The sequence below is a fragment of the Coturnix japonica genome, unplaced genomic scaffold (genome assembly GCF_054131305.1).
Source record: "Coturnix japonica strain WE unplaced genomic scaffold, WE-NBRP24 Scf108, whole genome shotgun sequence".
NCBI classification, from domain to species: Eukaryota; Metazoa; Chordata; class Aves; order Galliformes; family Phasianidae; genus Coturnix; species Coturnix japonica.
The window spans coordinates 129,097-150,279 of record NW_028189011.1 but is presented as its reverse complement, the minus strand read 5'-3'; the positions used below and the strand labels follow the sequence as shown (position 1 = coordinate 150,279).

Below are 21,183 nucleotides of genomic sequence, written 5' to 3'. Positions count from 1 at the left end.
ACCATGACCCCCATCAATCCCCCCACGCCCACCCCCAAGACCCCCAAGACCACCAAGACCCCCATCAAGACCCCCATCAAGACCCCTATCAAGCCCCCCATGTCCCCCATTATGGCCCCCATCAAGACCCCCATCAAGACCCCCATGTCCCCCATTATGCCCACCCCCAAGACCCCCACCAACCCCACAACCCCCATCAGGACCCCCAAGACCACCCCCAAGACCACCAAGACCCCCATCAAGCCCCCCATGTCCCCCATCAATCCCCCCATTCCCACCCCCAAGACCCCCACCAACCCCACGACCCCCATCAATCCCCCCATTCCCACCCCCAAGACCCCCATCAACACCATGACCCCCATCAGGACCCCCGAGACCACCCCCAAGACCACCAAGACCCCCATCAAGACCCCCATCACCACCAAGACCCCCATCAATCCCCCCATGCCCACCCCGTCCCCTATGACCACCCCAAGACCCCCCACCAACACCATGACCCCCATTCCCACCCCCAAGACCCCCACCAACACCATGACCCCCATCAGGACCCCCAAGATCCCCACCAACCCCACGACCCCCATCAGGACCCCCAAGACCCCCACCACCACCGTGACCCCCATCAAGCCCCCCATGTCCCCATTATGCCCATCCCCAAGACCGCCAGCAACCCCACGATCCCCATCAATCCCCCCATTCCCACCCCCAAGGCCCCCACCACCACTGTGACCCCCATCAGGACCCCCAAGACCACCCCCAAGACCACCAAGACCCCCATCATGACCACCCCGACCCCCATCAACACCGTGACCCCCATCCATCCCCCCATTCCCACCCCTCCCCCCCCCCCCGTGCCCCCTCCCCACATCCCCCCCCACCATCCTCATCACCTCCCTTGTCACCACCTCCACAGCCCCCACACCCCCCAGTGCCGGTCTCAGCGCCGCCCTATGGCACAGGTTGGCAATAGCAGCCAACGCCGGCCGGCGCCACTCACGTTGGGGGGCTTGGGCCAATTGAGTGAGGGTCTCCAAAGCCGGAATGGCCTCATGTAAATAACACGAGACCAATGGGGGCTCGGTGAGGTGACGCAGGGCTCTGGTGACCATAGGACAGGCCGGGTGGGTGGGGGGTAATGAAGCCAAACGAGCCGCGATGGCGCCCAGGGCCCCGGCCCGACATAAGGAGACGCGGGAGGATGGAGACGAGGCCAAGATGCGAATGGCGCGAGAGGAGCTGAGCAGGCACGAGGGGCTGGAACACGAGGATGTCACCGAGATCAGCAGCGGGGCGGCACCTGGAACATAGGGGGGATATAGGGGGAGATGGGGGAGAACGCGGGGTTTGGGGTCTGTGGGGTGGGATACGGGGGGATCTAGAACCTCATGAAGGATATAGGATCATCTAGAACCTGGATGGGGGGAGAACACGTTGTTTGGGGTCTATGGGGTGGGATATAGGATGATCTAGAACCTCATGAAGATGGATAACCTATCGGAGTCATAGTTTGGGGTCTATGGGGTGGGATATAGGATCATCTAGAACCTCATAGGAATGGACAACCCATTGGGGACATCATTTGGGGTCAAGGGGTTGGGATATGGGGTGATCTAGAACCTATCATGATGGAGAACCCGTTGGAGATGTTGTTTGGGGTCTATGGGGTGGGATACGGGGTCATCTAGAACCTGGAGGGAGGAAGAACCCATTGGGGGTGTTGTTTGGGGTCTATGGGGTGGGATATGGGGTGATCTAGAACCTGGATGGGGGGAGAACACGTTGTTTGGGGTCTATGGGGTGGAATACGGGGTGATCTAGAACCTATCGTGGTGGAGAACCCATTGGAGATGTTGTTTGGGGTCTATGGGGTGGGATACGGGGGGATCTAGAACCTGGATGGGGGGCGAATGCATTGTTTGGGGTCTATGGGGTGGGATATGGGGTGATCTAGAACCTATTGTGGTGGAGAACCTGTTGGAGATGTTGTTTGGGGTCTATGGGGTGGGATATGGGGTGACCTAGAACCTCATAGGAATGGACAACCCATTGGGGACTTCATTTGGGGTCAAGGGGTTGGGATATGGGGTGATCTAGAACCTGGAGGGAGAAAGAACCCATTGGGGGTGTTGTTTGGGGTCTATGGGGTGGGATACGGGGGGATCTAGAACGTTTGTGGTCTATGGGGTGGGATACGGGGTGATCTAGAACATGGATGGGGGGAGAACACGTTGTTTGGGGTCTGTGGGGTGAGATATGGGGGGATCTAGAACGTTTGTGGTCTATGGGGTGGGATATGGGGTGATCTAGAACATGGATGGGGGGAGAACACGTTGTTTGGGGTCTATGGGGTGGGATATAGGATCATCTAGAACCTGTGTTGGCAGAGAATTGGGGTTTGGGGGGGATATAGGGGGGGGGGAGAACACGTTGTTTGGGGTCTGTGGGGTGGGATACGGGGGGATCTAGAACATTTGTGGTCAATGGGATGGGATACGGGGTGATCTAGAACCTGGATGGGGGAGAACGCGTTGTTTGGGGTCTGTGGGGTGGGATATGGGGGGATCTAGAACGTTTGTGGTCTATGGGGTGGGATACGGGGTCATCTAGAACCTGGATGGGGGGGAGAACATGTTGTTTGGGGTCTATGGGGTGGGATATGGGGTGATCTAGAACCTGGATGGGGGGAGAACGCGTTGTTTGGGGTCTGTGGGGTGGGATATGGGGTGATCTAAAACGTTTGTGGTCTATGGGGTGGGATACGGGGTGATCTAAAACGTGTGTGGTCTATGGGGTGGGATACGGGGTCATCTAGAACATGGATGGGGGGAGAACGTGGTGTTTGGGGTCTGTGGGGTGGGATATGGGGGATCTAGAACGTTTGTGGTCAATGGGGTGGGATACGGGGTGATCTAAAACGTGTGTGGTCTATGGGGTGGGATACGGGGTCATCTAGAACATGGATGGGGGGAGAACGTGGTGTTTGGGGTCTGTGGGGTGGGATATGGGGGGATCTAGAACGTTTGTGGTCAATGGGGTGGGATATGGGGTGATCTAGAACCTCATGAAGGATATAGCATCATCTAGAACCTATCGTGGTGGAGAACCCGTTGGAGATGTTGTTTGGGGTCTATGGGGTGGGATATGGGGTGATCTGGAACGTTTGTGGTCTATGGGGTGGGATATGGGGTGATCTAGAACCTGGATGGGGGGAGAACGCGGGGTTTGGGGTCTATGGGGTGGGATACGGGGTGATCTAAAACGTTTGTGGTCTATGGGGTGGGATATGGGGTGATCTAGAACCTGGATGCGGGGAGAACGCGTTGTTTGGGGTCTATGGGGTGGGATACGGGGTCATCTAGAACCTGGAGGGAGGAAGAACCCATTGGAAATGTTTGGGGTCTATGGGGTGGGATTTGGGGCGATCTAAAACGTTTGCGGTCAATGGGATGGGATATGGGGTGATCTAGAACCTGGAGGGAAGAAGAACCCATTGGGGGTGTTGTTTGGGGTCTATGGGCTGGGATATGGGGTGATCTAGAACCTCATGAAGATGGATAACCTATCGGAGTCATAGTTTGGGGTCTATGGGGTGGGATATGGGTGATCTAGAACCTGGATGGGGGGAGAACACGTTGTTTGGGGTCTGTGGGGTGGGATATGGGGTCATCTAGAACCTGGATGGGGGGAGAACACGTTGGAGCAGGGGGGCGGCACCTGGAACATAGGGGGGATATGGGGGGAGATGGGGGGAGAACGCGGGGTTTGGGGTCTGTGGGGTGGGATATGGGGTCATCTAGAACCTGGATGGGGGGGAGAACGCGGGGTTTGGGGTCTGTGGGGTGGGATACGGGGTGATCTAGAATCTATCGTGGTGGAGAACCCGTTGGAGATGTTGTTTGGGGTCTATGGGATGGGATACGGGGTGATCTAGAACCTGGATGGGGGGAGAACACGTTGGAGATGTTGTTTGGGGTCTATGGGGTGGGATACGGGGGGATCTAGAACATGGATGGGAAGAGAACACGTTGGAGATGTTGTTTGGGGTCTGTGGGGTGGGATATGGGGGGATCTAGAACCTGGATGGGGGGGAGAACACGTTGTTTGGGGTCTATGGGGTGGGATACGGGGTCATCTAGAACCTGTGTTGGCAGAGAATTGGGGTTTGGGGGGGATATAGGGGGAGATGGGGGGAGAACGCGGTGTTTGGGGTCTATGGGGTGGGATATGGGGTGATCTAAAACGTTTGTGGTCTATGGGGTGGGATACGGGGGGATCTAGAACCTCATGAAGATGGAAAACCTATCGGAGTCATAGTTTGGGGTCTATGGGGTGGGATATGAGGAGATCTAGAACATGGATGGGGGGAGAACGCAGTGTTTGGGGTCTATGGGGTGGGATATGGGGTCATCTAGAACCTGGATGGGGGGAGAACCCGTTGGAGCAGGGGGGCGGCACCTGGAACATAGGGGGGATATAGGGGGAGATGGGGGAGAACGCGGGGTTTGGGGTCTGTGGGGTGGGATACGGGGGGATCTGACCCACAGAGACCCCATAGGGCACCATAGTGACCCACAGAGACCCCATAGGGCCCCACAGAGCCCCATAGACACCCCATAGAGCCCCATAGCGACCCACAGAGACCCCATAGAGCCCCATAGCGCCCCCATAGAGCCCCATAGCGCCCCATAGTGACCCACAGAGACCCCATAGAGCCCCATAGCGACCCATAGAGACCCCATAGGGCCCCACAGAGCCCCATAGACACCCCATAGAGCCCCATAGTGACCCACAGAGACCCCATAGAGCCCCATAGCGACCCACAGAGACCCCATAGGGCCCCCATAGGGCCCCATAGTGACCCACAGAGACACCATAGAGCCCCATAGTGACCCACAGAGACCCCATAGGGCCCCACAGAGCCCCATAGACACCCCATAGAGCCCCATAGCGACCCACAGAGACCCCATAGGGCCCCATAGTGACCCACAGAGCCCCCATAGAGCCCCATAGTGACCCACAGAGACCCCATAGAGCCCCATAGCGCCCCCATAGGGCCCCATAGTGACCCACAGAGCCCCCATAGAGCCCCATAGTGACCCACAGAGACCCCATAGGGCCCCACAGAGTCCCATAGCAACCCACAGAGACCCCATAGTGCCCCATAGTGACCCACAGAGACCCCATAGAGCCCCATAGCGACCCACAGAGACCCCATAGGGCCACATAGTGACCCACAGAGACCCCATAGGGCCCCACAGAGCCCCATAGACACCCCATAGAGCCCCATAGTGACCCACAGAGACCCCATAGAGCCCCATAGCGCCCCCTTAGAGCCCCATAGCGACCCACAGAGACCCCATAGGGCCACATAGTGACCCACAGAGACCCCATATGGCCCCATAGTGACCCACAGAGACCCCATAGTGACCCACAGAGACCCCACAGAGACCCCATAGAGCCCCATAGCGCCCCCATAAGGCCCCATAGCGACCCACAGAGACCCCATAGAGCCCCATAGCGCCCCCATAGGGCCCCATAGTGACCCACAGAGACCCCATAGAGCCCCATAGAGCCCCATAGAGCCCCATAGCGCCCCCATAGGGCCCCATAGCTACCCACAGAGACCCCATAGAGCCCCATAGTGACCCACAGAGACCCCATAGAGCCCCATAGCGCCCCCATAGACCCCCATAGCGCCCCACTGACCTGCCTCGAGGACGTCCCGTGCCCCCTCGGGTTCTAGAGCCAGGTTGGCCAGCGCTCGAGCCGCCCGGTTCCAGATGCTTTCGGGTCCCGGGGAGCTCAATAGTGTCACTGTGTGGGGCAGCAATGGGGAACAATGGGGTCACACTGACCCCATAGAGACCCCCAGAGCCCCATAGAGACCCCCAGAGCCCCATAGAGACCCCACCAAAACCCCATATGGCCCCATAGGGACCCCATAGAGCCCCACAGGGCCCCATAGAGACCATAAGAGCCCCATAGAGACCCCCAGAGCCCCATAGAGACCCCACCTAAACCCCATATGGCCTCATAGGGACCCCATAGAGACCCCCAGAGCCCCATAGAGACCCCCAGAGCCCCATAGAGACCCCACCAAAGCCCCATATGGCCTCATAGGGACCCCATAGAGCCCTACAGGGACCCCATAGGGACCCCAAGAGCCCCATAGAGACCCACCAAAACCCCATATGGCCTCATAGGGACCCCATAGAGCCCCATAGGGACCCCATAGAGACCCCCAGAGCCCCATAGAGACCCCACCAAAACCCCATATGGCCCCATAGGGACCCCATAGAGCCCCACAGGGCCCCATAGAGACCCCCAGAGCCCCATAGAGACCCCACCAAAACCCCATATGGCCTCATAGGGACCCCATAGAGCCCCATAGAGACCCCACCAAAACCCCATATGGCCTCATAGGGACCCCATAGAGCCCCACAGGGCCCCATAGAGACCCCATAGAGCCCCATAGCGACCCACAGAGACCCCATAGAGCCCCATAGGGACCCCATAGAGCCCCACAGGGCCCCATAGAGACCCCAAGAGCCCCATAGAGACCTACAGAGCCCCATAGAGACCCCACCAAAACCCCATATGGCCTCATAGGGACCCCATAGAGCCCCACAGGGCCCCATAGAGACCCCCAGAACCCCATAGAGACCCCACCAAAACCCCATATGGCCTCATAGGGACCCCATAGAGCCCCACAGGGCCCGATAGAGACCCCCAGAGCCCCATAGAGACCCCCAGAGCCCCATAGAGACCCCACCAAAACCCCATATGGCCTCATAGGGACCCCATAGAGCCCCACAGGGCCCGATAGAGACCCCCAGAGCCCCATAGAGACCCCCAGAGCCCCATAGAGACCCCACCAAAACCCCATATGGCCTCATAGGGACCCCATAGAGCCCCACAGGGCCCCATAGAGACCCCATAGAGCCCCATAGCGACCCACAGAGACCCCATAGAGCCCCATAGGGACCCCATAGAGACCCACAGGGCCTCATAAAGACTTCATAGATACCCCCCTATATCGCGATATCCCCCCCTTATATCGCGATACCCCCCCATTATATCGCGATCGCCCCCCCGTAATATCGCGATATCTCACCCCTATATATCGCGATCCCCCCCCGTAATCTCGCGATATCTCCCCCCATTATATCGCTATCCCCCCCCGTAATCTCGCGATATCTCCCCCATTATATCGCGACCCCCCCCAAATCTCGCGATATCTCACCCCTATATCGCGATCTCCCCCCCGTAATATCGCGATACCTCCCCCCATTATATCGCTATATCCCCCCTTATATCGCGATCCCCCCCCCAAATCTCGCGATATCTCACCCATTATTTCGCGATCCACCCCCCGTAATCTCGCGATATCTCACCGATCCCTTTGACCCCGCCCCATTTAACCCCCCTTATATCGCGATACCCCCCCCCCCAAATCTCGCGATATCTCACCGATCCCTTTGACCCCGCCCCATTTAAGCCCCCATACCCCCCCTATACTGCTATATCCCCCCTTATATCGCGATACCCCCCCCTTATATCGCGACCCCCCCCCCCCAAATCTCGCGATATCTCACCGATCCTTTTGACCCCGCCCCATTTCCGGGTCTCGTCCCTTCCTCCCTTTTGGACACAGACGTTCCCTACGACGCTCAGCGCCAATTCCAGAGTCCGGCCTTTATACGGAGGCTCCAACAGCTCCAATAAAGGCCTGACCCCGCCCCGGAGCCGGAAACATTCGGTTCCCTTCCGGTTCCGGGTGTGACATCGCCGTAGTGTCGTTAAGGAGCGGCTCAAAGCCGGTTCGGTTCGAGAGCGAAGAGCGGCCACGCACCAGGGAAGAGGCTCCGCCATAAGGGAAAGGGGAGGAGGCCGCGGGGGCAACATGGCGGATGTAGTTCCGGCCTCACTTCCGGTCCCGTGTGGCAACGCGGATCGGCGAGCGGAAGTGGACTACAGATCCCAGAGTGCCGCGCGGCACAGAGCCGGAAGAGAAGGGGGAGAGCGGAAGTGGGAGCCGGAAGAGAAGGGGAGAGACCGGAAGTTGTGGGCTAAAAGAACCGGATGTTGTCACCAAGACACCGGAAGTTGTGGGGATAAGACCGGAAGTTGTGTGGAAACACACCGGAAGTAGGAAGTGCGGCCCTTAAAAGAGCCGATAAAGGCCTGACGCCAACCCGGAGCCAAAAACACTCGGTCCCTTCCCGGTTCTATGTGGGGATGTATAGAGAAAAGCGGAAGTGGACTACAGCTCCCAGAATGCCACGCGGCTCCGAGACGGAAGAGAAGGGAAAGACCGGAAGTTGTTGTCAAAACACCGGAAGTAGGAGCAGGAGGCCGGAAATGAGAGGAGTAGGCGGAGCTCAGAGAGGCGGACCGGAAGTTTGAGGCGAACCCGTAATGGCGGCTCCAACATGGCGGCTCCCCGGACTCCATTTCCCATCTCTCCCCACGCGATCCCGTCTCTCAGATCTCGCGAGACTTGCCCCGTTCCCCCCCCCCCTTTCCCAAACATCGCGATATCTCCCAATGCGTTCCCCCGATTAAATCTCGCGAGATTTCCGCGTCACGGCTCTCCGCTGCGTCTCTTCTCCTTGACGAAATCTCGCGAGACTTCTTTAAGCGAGAACTTCCCCGCCTCCCCACGGGGGTCTTAGGTTGAAATCTCGCGAGATCGCACCGCGCGTTCCTGGTGGATCCTGTCAAATCTCGCGAGATCTCAGCCCATAAGTTTATTCCCCGAACCATGGCAGATCTCGCGAGACTTCCACCTCCGTTTCCTCCTCACACTTCTCAAACCTCGCGAGACTTCCTCAGCGTCCGGCCATTTATTAGAACATCTCGCGAGATCTCCGCATTTCTTTCCTCCACCTCCTCACCAACACTCGCGAGATCTCCACTTCCTTCTCCTTCCGCAAACATCGCGAGATCTTTACTTCCTTCTCCCCATATTTCGCGAGATCTTTAATCTTTTCTCCCTTTCTAACCCTCGCGAGATCTCTCCTCCATTCCCTCTCCCCAAACCTCGCGAGATCTCCTCTATCCCCCCCCCCTTCGTCCTAAACTCACGCGAGATGTTTTTTCACTTCCATTAGATCTATCGAGGGAGACACAACTCTCGCGAGATTTCCTTTGGCGCCTCCTTCTTCCCATCCCTTCATCCCAAACTCTCGCGAGATCATTTTTCACTTCCATTAGTTCTATCGAGGTAGCCGTAACTCTCGCGAGATTTCCTTTGGCGCCTCCTTCTTCCCATCCCTTCATCTCAAACTCTCGCGAGATCTTTTTTCACTTCTATTAATTTAATCGAGTGAGCCGCAATTCTCGCGAGATTTCCTTTGGCGCCTCCTTCTCTCACCCCCATCCCTTCATCCCAAACTCTCGCGAGATCTTTTTTCACTTCCATTAGTTCTATCGAGGGAGCCGCAACCCTCGCGAGATTTCCTTTGGCGCCTCCTTCTCTCACCCCCATCCCTTCATCCCAAACTCTCGCGAGATCTTTTTTCACTTCTATTAATTCTATGAGGGAGCCGCAACTCTCGCGAGATTTCCTTTGGCGCCTCCTTCTCTCACCCCCATCCCTTCATCCCAAACTCTCGCGAGATCTTTTTTTCACTTCTATTCATTCTATCGGGGGAGCCTCAACTCTCGCGAGATTTCCTTTGGCGCCTCCTTCTCTCCTCTCGATCCCTTCATCTCAAACTCTCGCGAGATCTTTTTTCACTTCCATTAGATCTATCGAGGGAGACGCAACTCTCGCGAGATTTCCTTTGGCGCCTCCTTCTCTCACCCCCATCCCTTCATCTCAAACTCTCGCGAGATCTTTTTTCACTTCCATTAGATCTATCGGGGGAGCCGTAACTCTCGCGAGATTTCCTTTGGCGCCTCCTTCTCTCCTCCCCATCCCTTCATCCCAAACTCTCGCGAGATCCTTTCTCTATTACATTATTTTTATAGGGGTAGCCGCAACTCTCGCGAGATTTCCTTTGGCGCCTCCTTCTCTCACCCCCATCCCTTCATCTCAAACTCTCGCGAGATCTTTTTTCACTTCCATTAGTTCTATTGAGGGAGCCGCAACTCTCGCGAGATTTCCTTTGGCGCCTCCTGCTCTCACCCAAATCCCTTCATCCCAAACTCTCGCGAGATCTTTTTTCACTTCCATTAATTCTATGAGGGAGCCGCAACTCTCGCGAGATTTTTTTTTGGCGCCTCCTTCTCTCACCCCCATCCCTTCATCTCAAACTCTCGCGAGATCTTTTTTCACTTCTATTAATTTTATAAACTGAGCCGCAACTCTCGCGAGATTTCCTTTGGCGCCTCCTTCTCTCCTCCCCATCCCTTCATCCCAAACTCTCGCGAGATCTTTTTTCTGTTATATTATTTATATAGGGGGAGCCGCAACTCTCGCGAGATTTCCTTTGGCGCCTCCTTCTTCTGGCGTCTCGCCGGGCGCCATTTTGGCGCTGGGGGCAGCGCGGAGCTCGGACTCCATTTCCCGTCACCCCCCCGGTTTTAAATGGGGGGGGGGTGACCAATTGAGCTCCGTTATGGAGCCGGGGGAGGAGAAACGAGACCTTGAAGGCGTTTAAACCGGATTGAGAGCGTTAAATCTTGGGGTTCTAACACCCATAAGGGAAGGAGGCTGAAGGAGGAGGAGTAGGCCGCGATCGGGCGCCATTTTGTGAGGGAAGCTGAGGGAGGAGCCGCCATTTCTGCTCCTCCTACAGCCGCCATCGCGCCGCCCCCCCCGGCCGGGAGAGGTAAGATGGCGGCCGGGACACCGGCGGGAACGGGGCACGGATAGAGTTAGTTGGGCGCCATTTTGGGGGGGGGGGGGATGGGGGGTTAATGGGGGGTAATGGGGGGATTGGGGGGTTATGGGGTGAATGGGGGTCTATGGGGGTCTGTGAGGGGGCTTAGAGGGGTTAATGGGGGTCTATGAGGGGGTGAATGGGGGTAATGGGGGTTAATGGGGGTTTATTGGGGTGAATGGGGGTCTGTGATGGGGTTAATGGGGGCTTATGGGGGTTCATTGTGGTCTATGAGGGGGTTAATAGGGATTAATGGGGGGTTATGAGGGGGATTGGGGGTTAATGGGGGTTTATGAGGGGGGTAATGGGGGGAATTGGGGGTTAATGGGGGTTTATGGGGGTAATGGGGGTCTTTGAGGGGGTTTATAGGGGTTAATTGTGGTTTATGGGGGTTAATTGGGGGGGTTAGGGGGTAATGGGGGTTTATGGGGGTCTATGAGGGGGCTTATGGGGGGTACTGGGGGTTAATGGGGGGCATTGGGGATTTATGACTGGGTTTATGGGGGCTAATGGGGTTAATGGGAGTCTATGAGGGGGCTTATGGGGGGTAATGGGGGTTTATGGGGGTGAATGGGGTTAATGGGGGTCTATGAGGGGGCTTAGAGGGGTTAATGGGGGTTATGGGGGTGAATGGGGGTTAATGGGGGTCTGTGAGGGGGTTAATGTGGGGTTATGGGGGTTAATGGGGGTCTGTGAGGGGGTTATTGGGGGGTTATGGGGGTCTGTGAGGGGGTTAATGGGGGGTAATGGGGTGAATGGGGGTTAATGGGGCTCTGTGAGGGGGTTAATGGGGGGTAATGGGGTGAATGGGGGTTAATGGGGGTCTGTGAGGGGGTTAATGGGGGGTAATGGGGTTAATGGGGGTTAATGGGGGTCTGTGAGGGGGTTAATGGGGGGTTATGGGGTGAATGGGGGTTAATGGGGGTCTGTGAGGGGGCTCATAGGGGTTAATGGGGGTCTTTGAGGGGGTTAATGGGGGGTAATGGGGTGAATGGGGGTTAATGGGGGTCTATGAGGGTTTATGAGGGGGTTTATGGGGGTAATGGGGGTCTCTGAGGGGGCTTAGAGGGGGTAATGGGGATTATGGGGGTCTATGAGGGGGCTTGTAGGGGTTAATGGAGGTTTATGGGGGCTTATGGGGTTAATGGGGGTCTATGAGGGGGTTTATGGGGGGTAATGGGGGTTAATGGGGATCTATGAGGGGGCTTATAGGGGTTAATGGGGGCTTATGTGGGTGAATGGGGGTTAATGGGGGTCTGTGAGGGGGTTAATGGGGGGTTATGGGGTGAATGGGGGTTAATGGGGGTCTGTGAGGGGGTTAATGGGGGGTTATGGGGTTAATGGGGGTCTGTGAGGGGGTAATGGGGGTTATGGGGTGAATGGGGGTTAATGGGGGTCTGTGAGGGGGCTTGTAGGGGTTAATGGAGGTTTATGGGGGCTTATGGGGTTAATGGGGGTCTATGAGGGTTTATGAGGGGGTTTATGGGGGTTAATGGGGGTTTATGGGGGCTTATGGGGTTAATGGGGGTCTATGAGGGTTTATGAGGGGGTTTATGGGGGTAATGGGGGTCTCTGAGGGGGCTTAGAGGGGGTAATGGGGATTATGGGGGTCTATGAGGGGGCTTATAGGGGTTAATGGGGGGTTATGGGGTGAATGGGGGTTAATGGGGGTCTGTGAGGGGGTTAATGGGGGGTAATGGGGGTTAATGGGGGTCTGTGAGGGGATTAATGGGGGGTTATGTGGTGAATGGGGGTTAATGGGTGTCTGTGAGGGGGTGAATGGGGGGTTATGGGGTGAATGGGGGTTAATGGGGGTCTATGAGGGGGTTAATGGGGGGTTATGGGGTTAATGGGGGTTAATGGGGGTCTGTGAGGGGGTTAATGGGGGGTTATAGGGTGAATGGGGGTTAATGGGGGTCTATGAGGGGGCTTATAGGGGGTAATGGGGATTATGGGGGTCTATGAGGGGGCTTAGAGGGGTTAATGGGGGTTATGGGGGTGAATGGGGGTTAATGGGGGTCTGTGAGGGGGTTAATGGGGGGTTATGGGGTGAATGGGGGTTAATGGGGGTCTGTGAGGGGGTTAATGGGGGTTATGGGGTGAATGGGGGTTAATGGGGGTCTGTGAGGGGGCTCATAGGGGTTAATGGGGGTCTGTGAGGGGTGAATGGGGGGTTATGGGGTGAATGGGGGTTAATGGGGGTCTGTGAGGGGGTGAATGGGGGGTAATGGGGTGAATGGGGGTTAATGGGGGTTTCTGAGGGGGTTAATGGGGGTAATGGGGGTTAATGGGGGTTTATTGGGGTGAATGGGGGTCTGTGAGGGGGTTAATGGGGGGTTAGGGGGTTTATGAGGGGTAATGGGGGTTAATGGGGGTTTATGGGGTCTGTGAGGGGGTTAATGGGGGGTTATGGGGTGAATGGGGGTTAATGGGGGTCTGTGAGGGGGTTAATGGGGGCTTATGGGGTTAATGGGGGTCTGTGAGGGGGTTAATGGGGGGTTATGGGGTGAATGGGGGTTAATGGGGGTCTGTGAGGGGGTTAATGGGGGTTAATGGGGGTCTGTGAGGGGGTTAATGGGGGGTTATGGGGTGAATGGGGGTTAATGGGGGTCTGTGAGGGGGTTAATGGGGGTTAATGGGGGTCTGTGAGGGGGTTAATGGGGGGTTATGGGGTGAATGGGGGTTAATGGGGGTCTGTGAGGGGGTTAATGGGGGTTAATGGGGGTCTGTGAGGGGTTAATGGGGGGTTATGGGGTGAATGGGGGTTAATGGGGGTCTATGAGGGGGTGAATGGGGGGTTATGGGGTTAATGAGGGTTAATGGGGGTTAATGGGGGTCTGTGAGGGGGTGAATGGGGGGTTATGGGGTTAATGGGGGTTAATGGGGGTCTGTGAGGGGGTGAATGGGGTGAATGGGGGTTAATGGGGGTCTGTGAGGGGGTGAATGGGGGGTTATGGGGTTAATGGGGGCTTATGGGGTCTGTGAGGGGGCTCATAGGGGTTAATGGGGGTCTGTGAGGGGGTTTATAGGGGTTAATGGGAGTTTATGGGGGTCTATGAGAGGGCTTGTAGGGGTTAATGGAGGTTTATGGGGGCTTATGGGTGTCTATGAGGTGCTTATGGGGGTTAGTGGGGGTTTATGAGGGTTAATGGGGGTTTATGGGGTCTATGAGGGGGTTAATGGGTGGTTATGGGGTTAATGGGGGCTTATGGGGGTCTGTGAGGGAGCTCATAGGGGTTAATGGGGGGTTATGGGGTGAATGGGGGTTAATGGGGGTCTGTGAGGGGGTTAATGGGGGGTAATGGGGTGAATGGGGGTTAATGGGGGTTTATAGGGGTTAATGGGGGGTTATGGGGTTAATGGGGGTTAATGGGGGTCTGTGAGGGGGTTAATGGGGTGAATGGGGGTTTATGGGGGTCTGTGAGGGGGTTAATGGGGGGTTATGGGGTTAATGGGGGTCTGTGGGGGGTGAATGGGGGTTAATGGGGGTCTGTGAGGGGGTGAATGGGGGTTAATGGGGGTCTATGAGGGGGTTAATGGGGTGAATGGGGGTTAATGGGGGTCTGTGAGGGGGTTAATGGGGGGTTATGGGGTTAATGGGGGCTTATGGGGGTCTGTGAGGGGGTTAATGGGGGGTTATGGGGTGAATGGGGGTTAATGGGGTCTGTGAGGGGTGAATGGGGGTTATGGGGTGAATGGGGGTTAATGGGGTCTGTGAGGGGGTGAATGGGGGGTTATGGGGTGAATGGGGGTTAATGGGGGTCTGTGAGGGGGTGAATGGGGGGTTATGGGGTGAATGGGGGTTAATGGGGGTCTGTGAGGGGGTTAATGGGGGGTTATGGGGTGAATGGGGGTTAATGGGGGTCTGTGAGGGGGTTAATGGGGGTTATGGGGTGAATGGGGGTCTGTGAGGGGGTGAATGGGGGGTTATGGGGTGAATGGGGGTTAATGGGGGTCTGTGAGGGGGGTTATGGGGTGAATGGGGGTCTGTGAGGGGGTGAATGGGGGGTTATGGGGTGAATGGGGGTTAATGGGGGTCTGTGAGGGGGTTAATGGGGGGTTATGGGGTGAATGGGGGTTAATGGGAGTCTGTGAGGGGGTTAATGGGGGTAATGGGGTTAATGGGGGTCTGTGAGGGGGTTAATGGGGGGTTATGGGGTTAATGGGGGGGTTTAATGGGGGGGAATGGGGGTTAATGGGGGTCTGTGAGGGGGTTAATGGGGGGTTATGGGGTTAATGGGGGTTAATGGGGGTCTGTGACTGGGTTAATGGGGGGTTATGGGGTTAATGGGGGTTAATGGGGGTCTGTGAGGGGGTTAATGGGGGGTTATGGGGTGAATGGGGGTTAATGGGGGTCTGTGAGGGGGCTCATAGGGGTTAATGGGGGTCTGTGAGGGGGTTAATGGGGGGTTATGGGGTTAATGGGGGTCTGTGAGGGGGTTAATGGGGGTTATGGGGTTAATGGGGGTTAATGGGGTCTGTGAGGGGGTTAATGGGGGGTAATGGGGTGAATGGGGGTTAATGGGGGTCTGTGAGGGGGTTAATGGGGGGTAATGGTGTTAATGGGTGTTAATGGGGGTCTGTGAGGGGGTGACTGGGGGGTTATGGGGTTAATGGGGGTCTGTGAGGGGGCTAATGGGGGGTTATGGGGTGAATGGGGGTTAATGGGGGTCTGTGAGGGGGTGAATGGGGTGAATGGGGGTTAATGGGGGTCTATGAGGGGGCTTATGGGGGTAATGGGGGTTTATTGGGGTGAATGGGGGTCTGTGAGGGGGTTAATGGGGGTTTATGAGGGGGTAATGGGGGGAATTGGGGGTTTATGGGGGTTTATGGGGCGTAATGGGGGTCTTTGAGGGGGTTTATAGGGGTTAATTGTGGTTTATGGGGGTTAATTGGGGGGGTTAAGGGGTAATGGGGGTTTATGGGGGTCTATGAGGGGGCTTATGGGGGGTAATGGGGGTCTGTGAGGGGTTTATAGGGGTTAATGGGAGTTTATGGGGGTCTATGAGGGGGCTTATGGGGGGTACTGGGGGTTAATGGGAGGGATTGGGGGGGATTGGGGATTTATGACTGGGTTAATGGGGGCTTATGGGGTTGATGGGGGTCTATGAGAGGGTTTATGAGGGCTAATGGGGTCTGTGAGGGGGTGAATGGGGGGTAATGGGGTCTATGAGGGGGCTTATAGGGGTTAATGGGGATCTATGAGGGGGTTTATGGGGGTCTATGATGGGGCTTATAGGGGGTAATGGGGGTCTATGAGGGGGATTGGGGGTAATGGGGGGTTATGAGGGGGATTGGGGGGTAATGGGGTGTTATGGGGGTTTTTGGGGGTTATGAGGAGGCTAATGGGGGTGAATAGGGGGTAATGGGGGTTAATGGGGGTCTATGAGGGGGTTTATGGGGGTGAATGGGTGCTTATAGGGGGGATTGGGGGAGGATTGGGGGTCTATGAGGGGGCTTATAGGGGTGAATGGGGGTGAACGGGGGCTTATGGGGGTTTATGGGGGGTAATGGGGGTTTATGAGGGTTTATGAAGGGGGGGGTTATGGGGTCTATGGGGTGGGAATGGGGTGATGTGGGGGTGTATGGGCGGCTATGGGGCTGAATGGGGGGCTATGGGGTCGAACTGTGGGGTTATGGGGCCGGACTGTGGGGTTATGGGGCCAGTGTAAGGGATTATGGGGCGGCAGTGGGGCTCTGTGGGGTTGTGGGGTCGGGCTGTGGGGTTATGGGGTCAGTGTAAGGGGTTATAGGGCAGCAATGGGGCTCTGTGGGGTTATGGGGTCAGTGTAAGGGGTTATAGGGCAGCAAGGGGGCTCTGTGGGGTTATGGGGTCAGTGTAAGGGGTTATAGGGCAGCAATGGGGCTCTGTGGGGTTATGGGGCCGGACTGTGGGGTATGGGGTCAGTGTAAGGGGTTATAGGGCAGCAATGGGGCTCTGTGGGGTTATGGGGTCAGTGTAAGGGGTTATAGGGCAGCAATGGGGCTCTGTGGGGTTATGGGGTCAGTGTAAGGGATTATAGGGCAGCAATGGGGCTCTGTGGGGTTATGGGGTCGGGCTGTGGGGTTATGGGGTCAGTGTAAGGGGTTATAGGGCAGCAATGGGGCTCTGTGGGGTTATGGGGTCAGTGTAAGGGATTATAGGGCAGCAATGGGGCTCTGTGGGGTTATGGGGTCAGTGTAAGGGGTTATAGGGCAGCAATGGGGCTCTGTGGGGTTATGGGGTCAGTGTAAGGGGTTATAGGGCAGCAATGGGGCTCTGTGGGGTTATGGGGTCAGTGTAAGGGGTTATAGGGCAGCAATGGGGCTCTGTGGGGTTATGGGGCCGGACTGTGGGGTTATGGGGTCAGTGTAAGGGGTTATAGGGCAGCAATGGGGCTCTATGGGGGGCTATGGGGCCAGACTGTGGGGTTATGGGGTCAGTGTAAGGGATTATAGGGCAGCAATGGGGCTCTGTGGGGTTATGGGGACAGACTGTGGGGTTATGGGGTCAGTGTAAGGGGTTATAGGGCAGCAATGGGGCTCTGTGGGGTTATGGGGCCGGACTGTGGGGGTTATGGGGTCAGTGTAAGGGGTTATAGGGCAGCAATGGGGCTCTGTGGGGTTATGGGGTCAGTGTGTGGGGTTATAGGGCAGCAATGGGGCTCTGTGGGGTTATGGGGTCGGGCTGTGGGGTTATGGGGTCAGTGTAAGGGGTTATGGGGCGGCAGTGGGGCTCTGTGGGGTTATAGGGCCAGACTGTGGGGTTATGGGGTCGGGCTGTGGGGTGATGGGTCAGTGTAAGGGGTTATAGGGCAGCAATGGGGCTCTGTGGGGTTATGGGGCCGGACTATGGGGTTATGGGGTCAGTGTAAGGGGTTATAGGGCAGCAATGGGGCTCTGTGGGGTTATGGGGTCAGTGTAAGGGGTTATAGGGCAGCAATGGGGCTCTGTGGGGTTATGGGGTCAGTGTAAGGGGTTATAGGGCAGCAATGGGGCTCTGTGGGGTTATGGGGTCAGTGTAAGGGGTTATAGGGCAGCAATGGGGCTCTGTGAGGTTATGGGGTCAGGCTGTGGGGTTATGGGGTCATTGTAAGGGGTTATAGGGCAGCAATGGGGCTCTGTGGGGTTATGGGGTCAGTGTAAGGGATTATGGGGCAGCAATGGGGCTCTGTGGGGTTATGGGGTCAGTGTAAGGGATTATAGGGCAGCAATGGGGCTCTGTGGGGTTATGGGGTCAGTGTAAGCGGTTATGGGGTGGCAGTGGGGCTCTGTGGGGTTATGGGGTCAGTGTAAGGGGTTATAGGGCAGCAATGGGGCTCTGTGGGGTTATGGGTCCGGACTGTGGGGTTATGGGGTCAGTGTAAGGGGTTATAGGGCAGCAATGGGGCTCTGTGGGGTTATGGGGTCAGTGTAAGCGGTTATGGGGTGGCAGTGGGGCTCTGTGGGGTTATGGGGTCAGTGTAAGGGGTTATAGGGCAGTAATGGGGCTCTGTGGGGTTATGGGTCCGGACTGTGGGGTTATGGGGTCAGTGTAAGGGGTTATAGGGCAGCAATGGGGCTCTGTGGGGTTATGGGTCCGGACTGTGGGGTTATGGGGTCAGTGTAAGGGGTTATAGGGCAGCAATGGGGCTCTGTGGGGTTATGGGGTCAGTGTAAGCGGTTATGGGGTGGCAGTGGGGCTCTGTGGGGTTATGGGGTCAGTGTAAGGGGTTATAGGGCAGTAATGGGGCTCTGTGGGGTTATGGGTCCGGACTGTGGGGTTATGGGGTCAGTGTAAGGGGTTATAGGGCAGCAATGGGGCTCTGTGGGGTTATGGGGTCAGTGTAAGGGATTATAGGGCAGCAATGGGGCTCTGTGGGGTTATGGGGCCGGACTGGGGGTTATGGGGCAGCAATGGGGCTGAATGTGGGGTTATGGGGTCAGAACATGGGGTTATGAGGTCAGTGTGTGGGGTTATGGGGTCACTATAGAGTCTCTATGGGGTTATGGGGCACTATGGGGTCTCTGTGGGGTTATAGGGTCACTGTGTGGGGTTATGGGGTTTCTATGGGGTTATGGGGCTGTGGGGCCTTAATGTGGAGTTATGGGGTCTCTGTGGGGTCACTCACTTATGGGGCAACATGGCATCTCTATGGGGCCCCACACTTATGGGGCAGCCCATCTATGGGGCCATCTATGGGGTCCCATATTGTGACCCCACAACTGCCCCATTTCAGGCCGCCCCACCGACACCGTGGAAGTGCCGTGTGAGGAGGAGGAGGACGGCCCGGCACACACAGGTGGGACCCACACTTATGGGGCAGCCCCATAGCCACCCCATATCCACACCCCACACTTATGGGGCAGCCCCATAGCCACCCCATAACCCCCATATCCACACCCCACACTTATGGGGCAGCCCCATAGCCACCCCATAACCCCCATATCCGCACCCCACACTTATGGGGCGGCCCCATAGCCACCCCATAACCCCCATATCCACACCCCATGCTTATGGGGCAGCCCCATAGCCACCCCATAACCCCCATATCCGCACCCCACACTTATGGGGCAGCCCCATAGCCACCCCATAGCCACCCCATAACCCCCATATCCGCACCCCACACTTATGGGGCAGCCCCATAGCCACCCCATAACCCCCATATCCGCACCCCACACTTATGGGGCAGCCCCATATCCACCCATAACCCCCATATCCGCACCCCATACTTATGGGGCAGCCCCATAGCCACCCCATATCCACACCCCATGCTTATGGGGCAGCCCCATATCCACCCCATAACCCCCATATCCGCACCCCACACTTATGGGGCAGCCCCATAGCCACCCCATAACCCCCATATCCGCACCCCACACTTATGGGGCGGCCCCATGTCCACCCCATAACCCCATTACTCTGCCCCATACCCACCCCACACTTATGGGGCAGCCCCATCCCCACCCCATAACCCCCATATCCGCACCCCACACTTATGGGGCAGCCCCATCCCCACCCCATAACCCCCTTATTCTGCCCCATATCCACCCCACACTTATGGGGCAGCCCCATCCCCCCCCATAACCCCCATATCCGCACCCCACACTTATGGGGCAGCCCCATAGCCACCCCATAACTCCCATATCCGCACCCCACACTTATGGGGCAGCCCCATAGCCACCCCATATCCACCCCACACTTATGGGGCAGCCCCATAGCCACCCCATATCCACCCCACACTTATGGGGCAGCCCCATAGCCCCCCCATAACCCCATTATTCTGCCCCATATCCACCCCATATTTATGGGGTAGCCCCATATCCACCCCACACTTATGGGGCAGCCCCATACCCATCCCATAACCCCTTTACTCTGCCCCATATACGCCCCACACTTATGGGGCAGCCCCATCCCCCCTCCATAACCCCCTTACTCTGCCCCATACCCACCCCACACTTATGGGGCAGCCCCATCCCCATCCCATAACCCCCTTATTTTGCCCCATACCCACCCCACACTTATGGGGCAGCCCCATAGCCACCCCATAACCCCATTATTCTGCCCCATATCCACCCCACACTTATGGGGCAGCCCCATCCCCACCCCATAACGCCCTTACTCTGCCCCATATCCACCTCACACTTATGGGGCAGCCCCATCCCCACCCCATAACCCCCTTACTCTGCCCCATATCCGCCCCACACTTATGGGGCAGCCCCATCCCCACCCCATAACCCCGTTACTCTGCCCCATAGGCGGCTGTGTGGGGCGCAGGCTGGGCCGCCCGGCCCCCTCCCCCCCCCAGCAGGGGGACGCCGAGGGCGGCCATGTTGAAGACCCTTCGGCTCCGCCCCCCGTGGGCCCCCCCGGGGGACCCCCCCCACAAGGAGACCCCCCAATGCTGCTGCCACACCAGGTGATCCCCCCCCCCTATTAAACCCTATGGGACCCCCCCCAAATTAACCCCATTCAACCCTATGGGACCCCCCCCCAAATTAACCCCATTCAACCCTATGGGACCCCCCCCAAATTAACCCCATTCAACCCTATGGGACCCCCCCCAAATTAACCCCATTCAACCCTATGGGACCCCCCCCCAAATTAACCCCATTAAACCCTATGGGACCCCCCCCCATAATTAAACCCTATGGGACCTCCCCCTATTAAACCCTATGGGACCCCCCCCAAATTAACCCCATTCAACCCTATGGGGCTCCCCCCCCATTCAACCCTATGGGACCCCCCCCCAAATTAACCCCATTCAACCCTATGGGACCCCCCCCAAATTAACCCCATTCAACCCTATGGGACCCCCCCCAAATTAACCCCATTCAACCCTATGGGACCCCCCCCCATAATTAAACCCTATGGGACCTCCCCCTATTAAACCCTATGGGA

General features: G+C 57.2%; 1 protein-coding gene and 1 long non-coding RNA gene across 2 annotated transcripts; one reads left to right on the top strand and one right to left on the bottom strand.

The window, feature by feature from the left end:
• Positions 1–619: 619 nt before the first annotated feature.
• Positions 620–8,579, bottom strand: ARMC5 (armadillo repeat containing 5). Its single transcript, XM_085535124.1, has 4 exons — positions 7,593–8,579; positions 5,704–5,811; positions 833–1,294; positions 620–720 (listed from the first exon to the last, which is right to left on the bottom strand). Exons 1-4 carry the CDS (start codon positions 7,900–7,902, stop codon positions 620–622), a joined length of 981 nt encoding a protein of 326 aa, XP_085391250.1. The 5' UTR covers positions 7,903–8,579.
• Positions 8,580–10,368: 1,789 nt separating this feature from the next.
• On the top strand, positions 10,369–20,679 carry LOC146751249 (uncharacterized). The gene is made up of 3 exons (XR_014941758.1): positions 10,369–10,775; positions 19,025–19,087; positions 20,541–20,679. It is a non-coding gene; the product is annotated as an uncharacterized LOC146751249 (long non-coding RNA).
• Positions 20,680–21,183: the final 504 nt, after the last annotated feature.

Excerpts from the sequence above, each read along its gene's own strand:
- ARMC5 (XM_085535124.1), bottom strand. The coding sequence starts at position 7,902 with ATGTTGCCCCCGCGGCCTCCTCCCCTTTCCCTTATGGCGGAGCCTCTT. Across the intron at positions 5,812-7,592 it reads GGGCGGGGTCAAAAGGATCG|TGACACTATTGAGCTCCCCG; the intron begins GTGAGATATCGC and ends TGCCCCACACAG. Across the intron at positions 721-832 it reads GCACGGGGGGGGGGGGAGGG|TGGTGGTGGGGGCCTTGGGG; the intron begins GTGGGAATGGGG and ends TGGGGGTCACAG.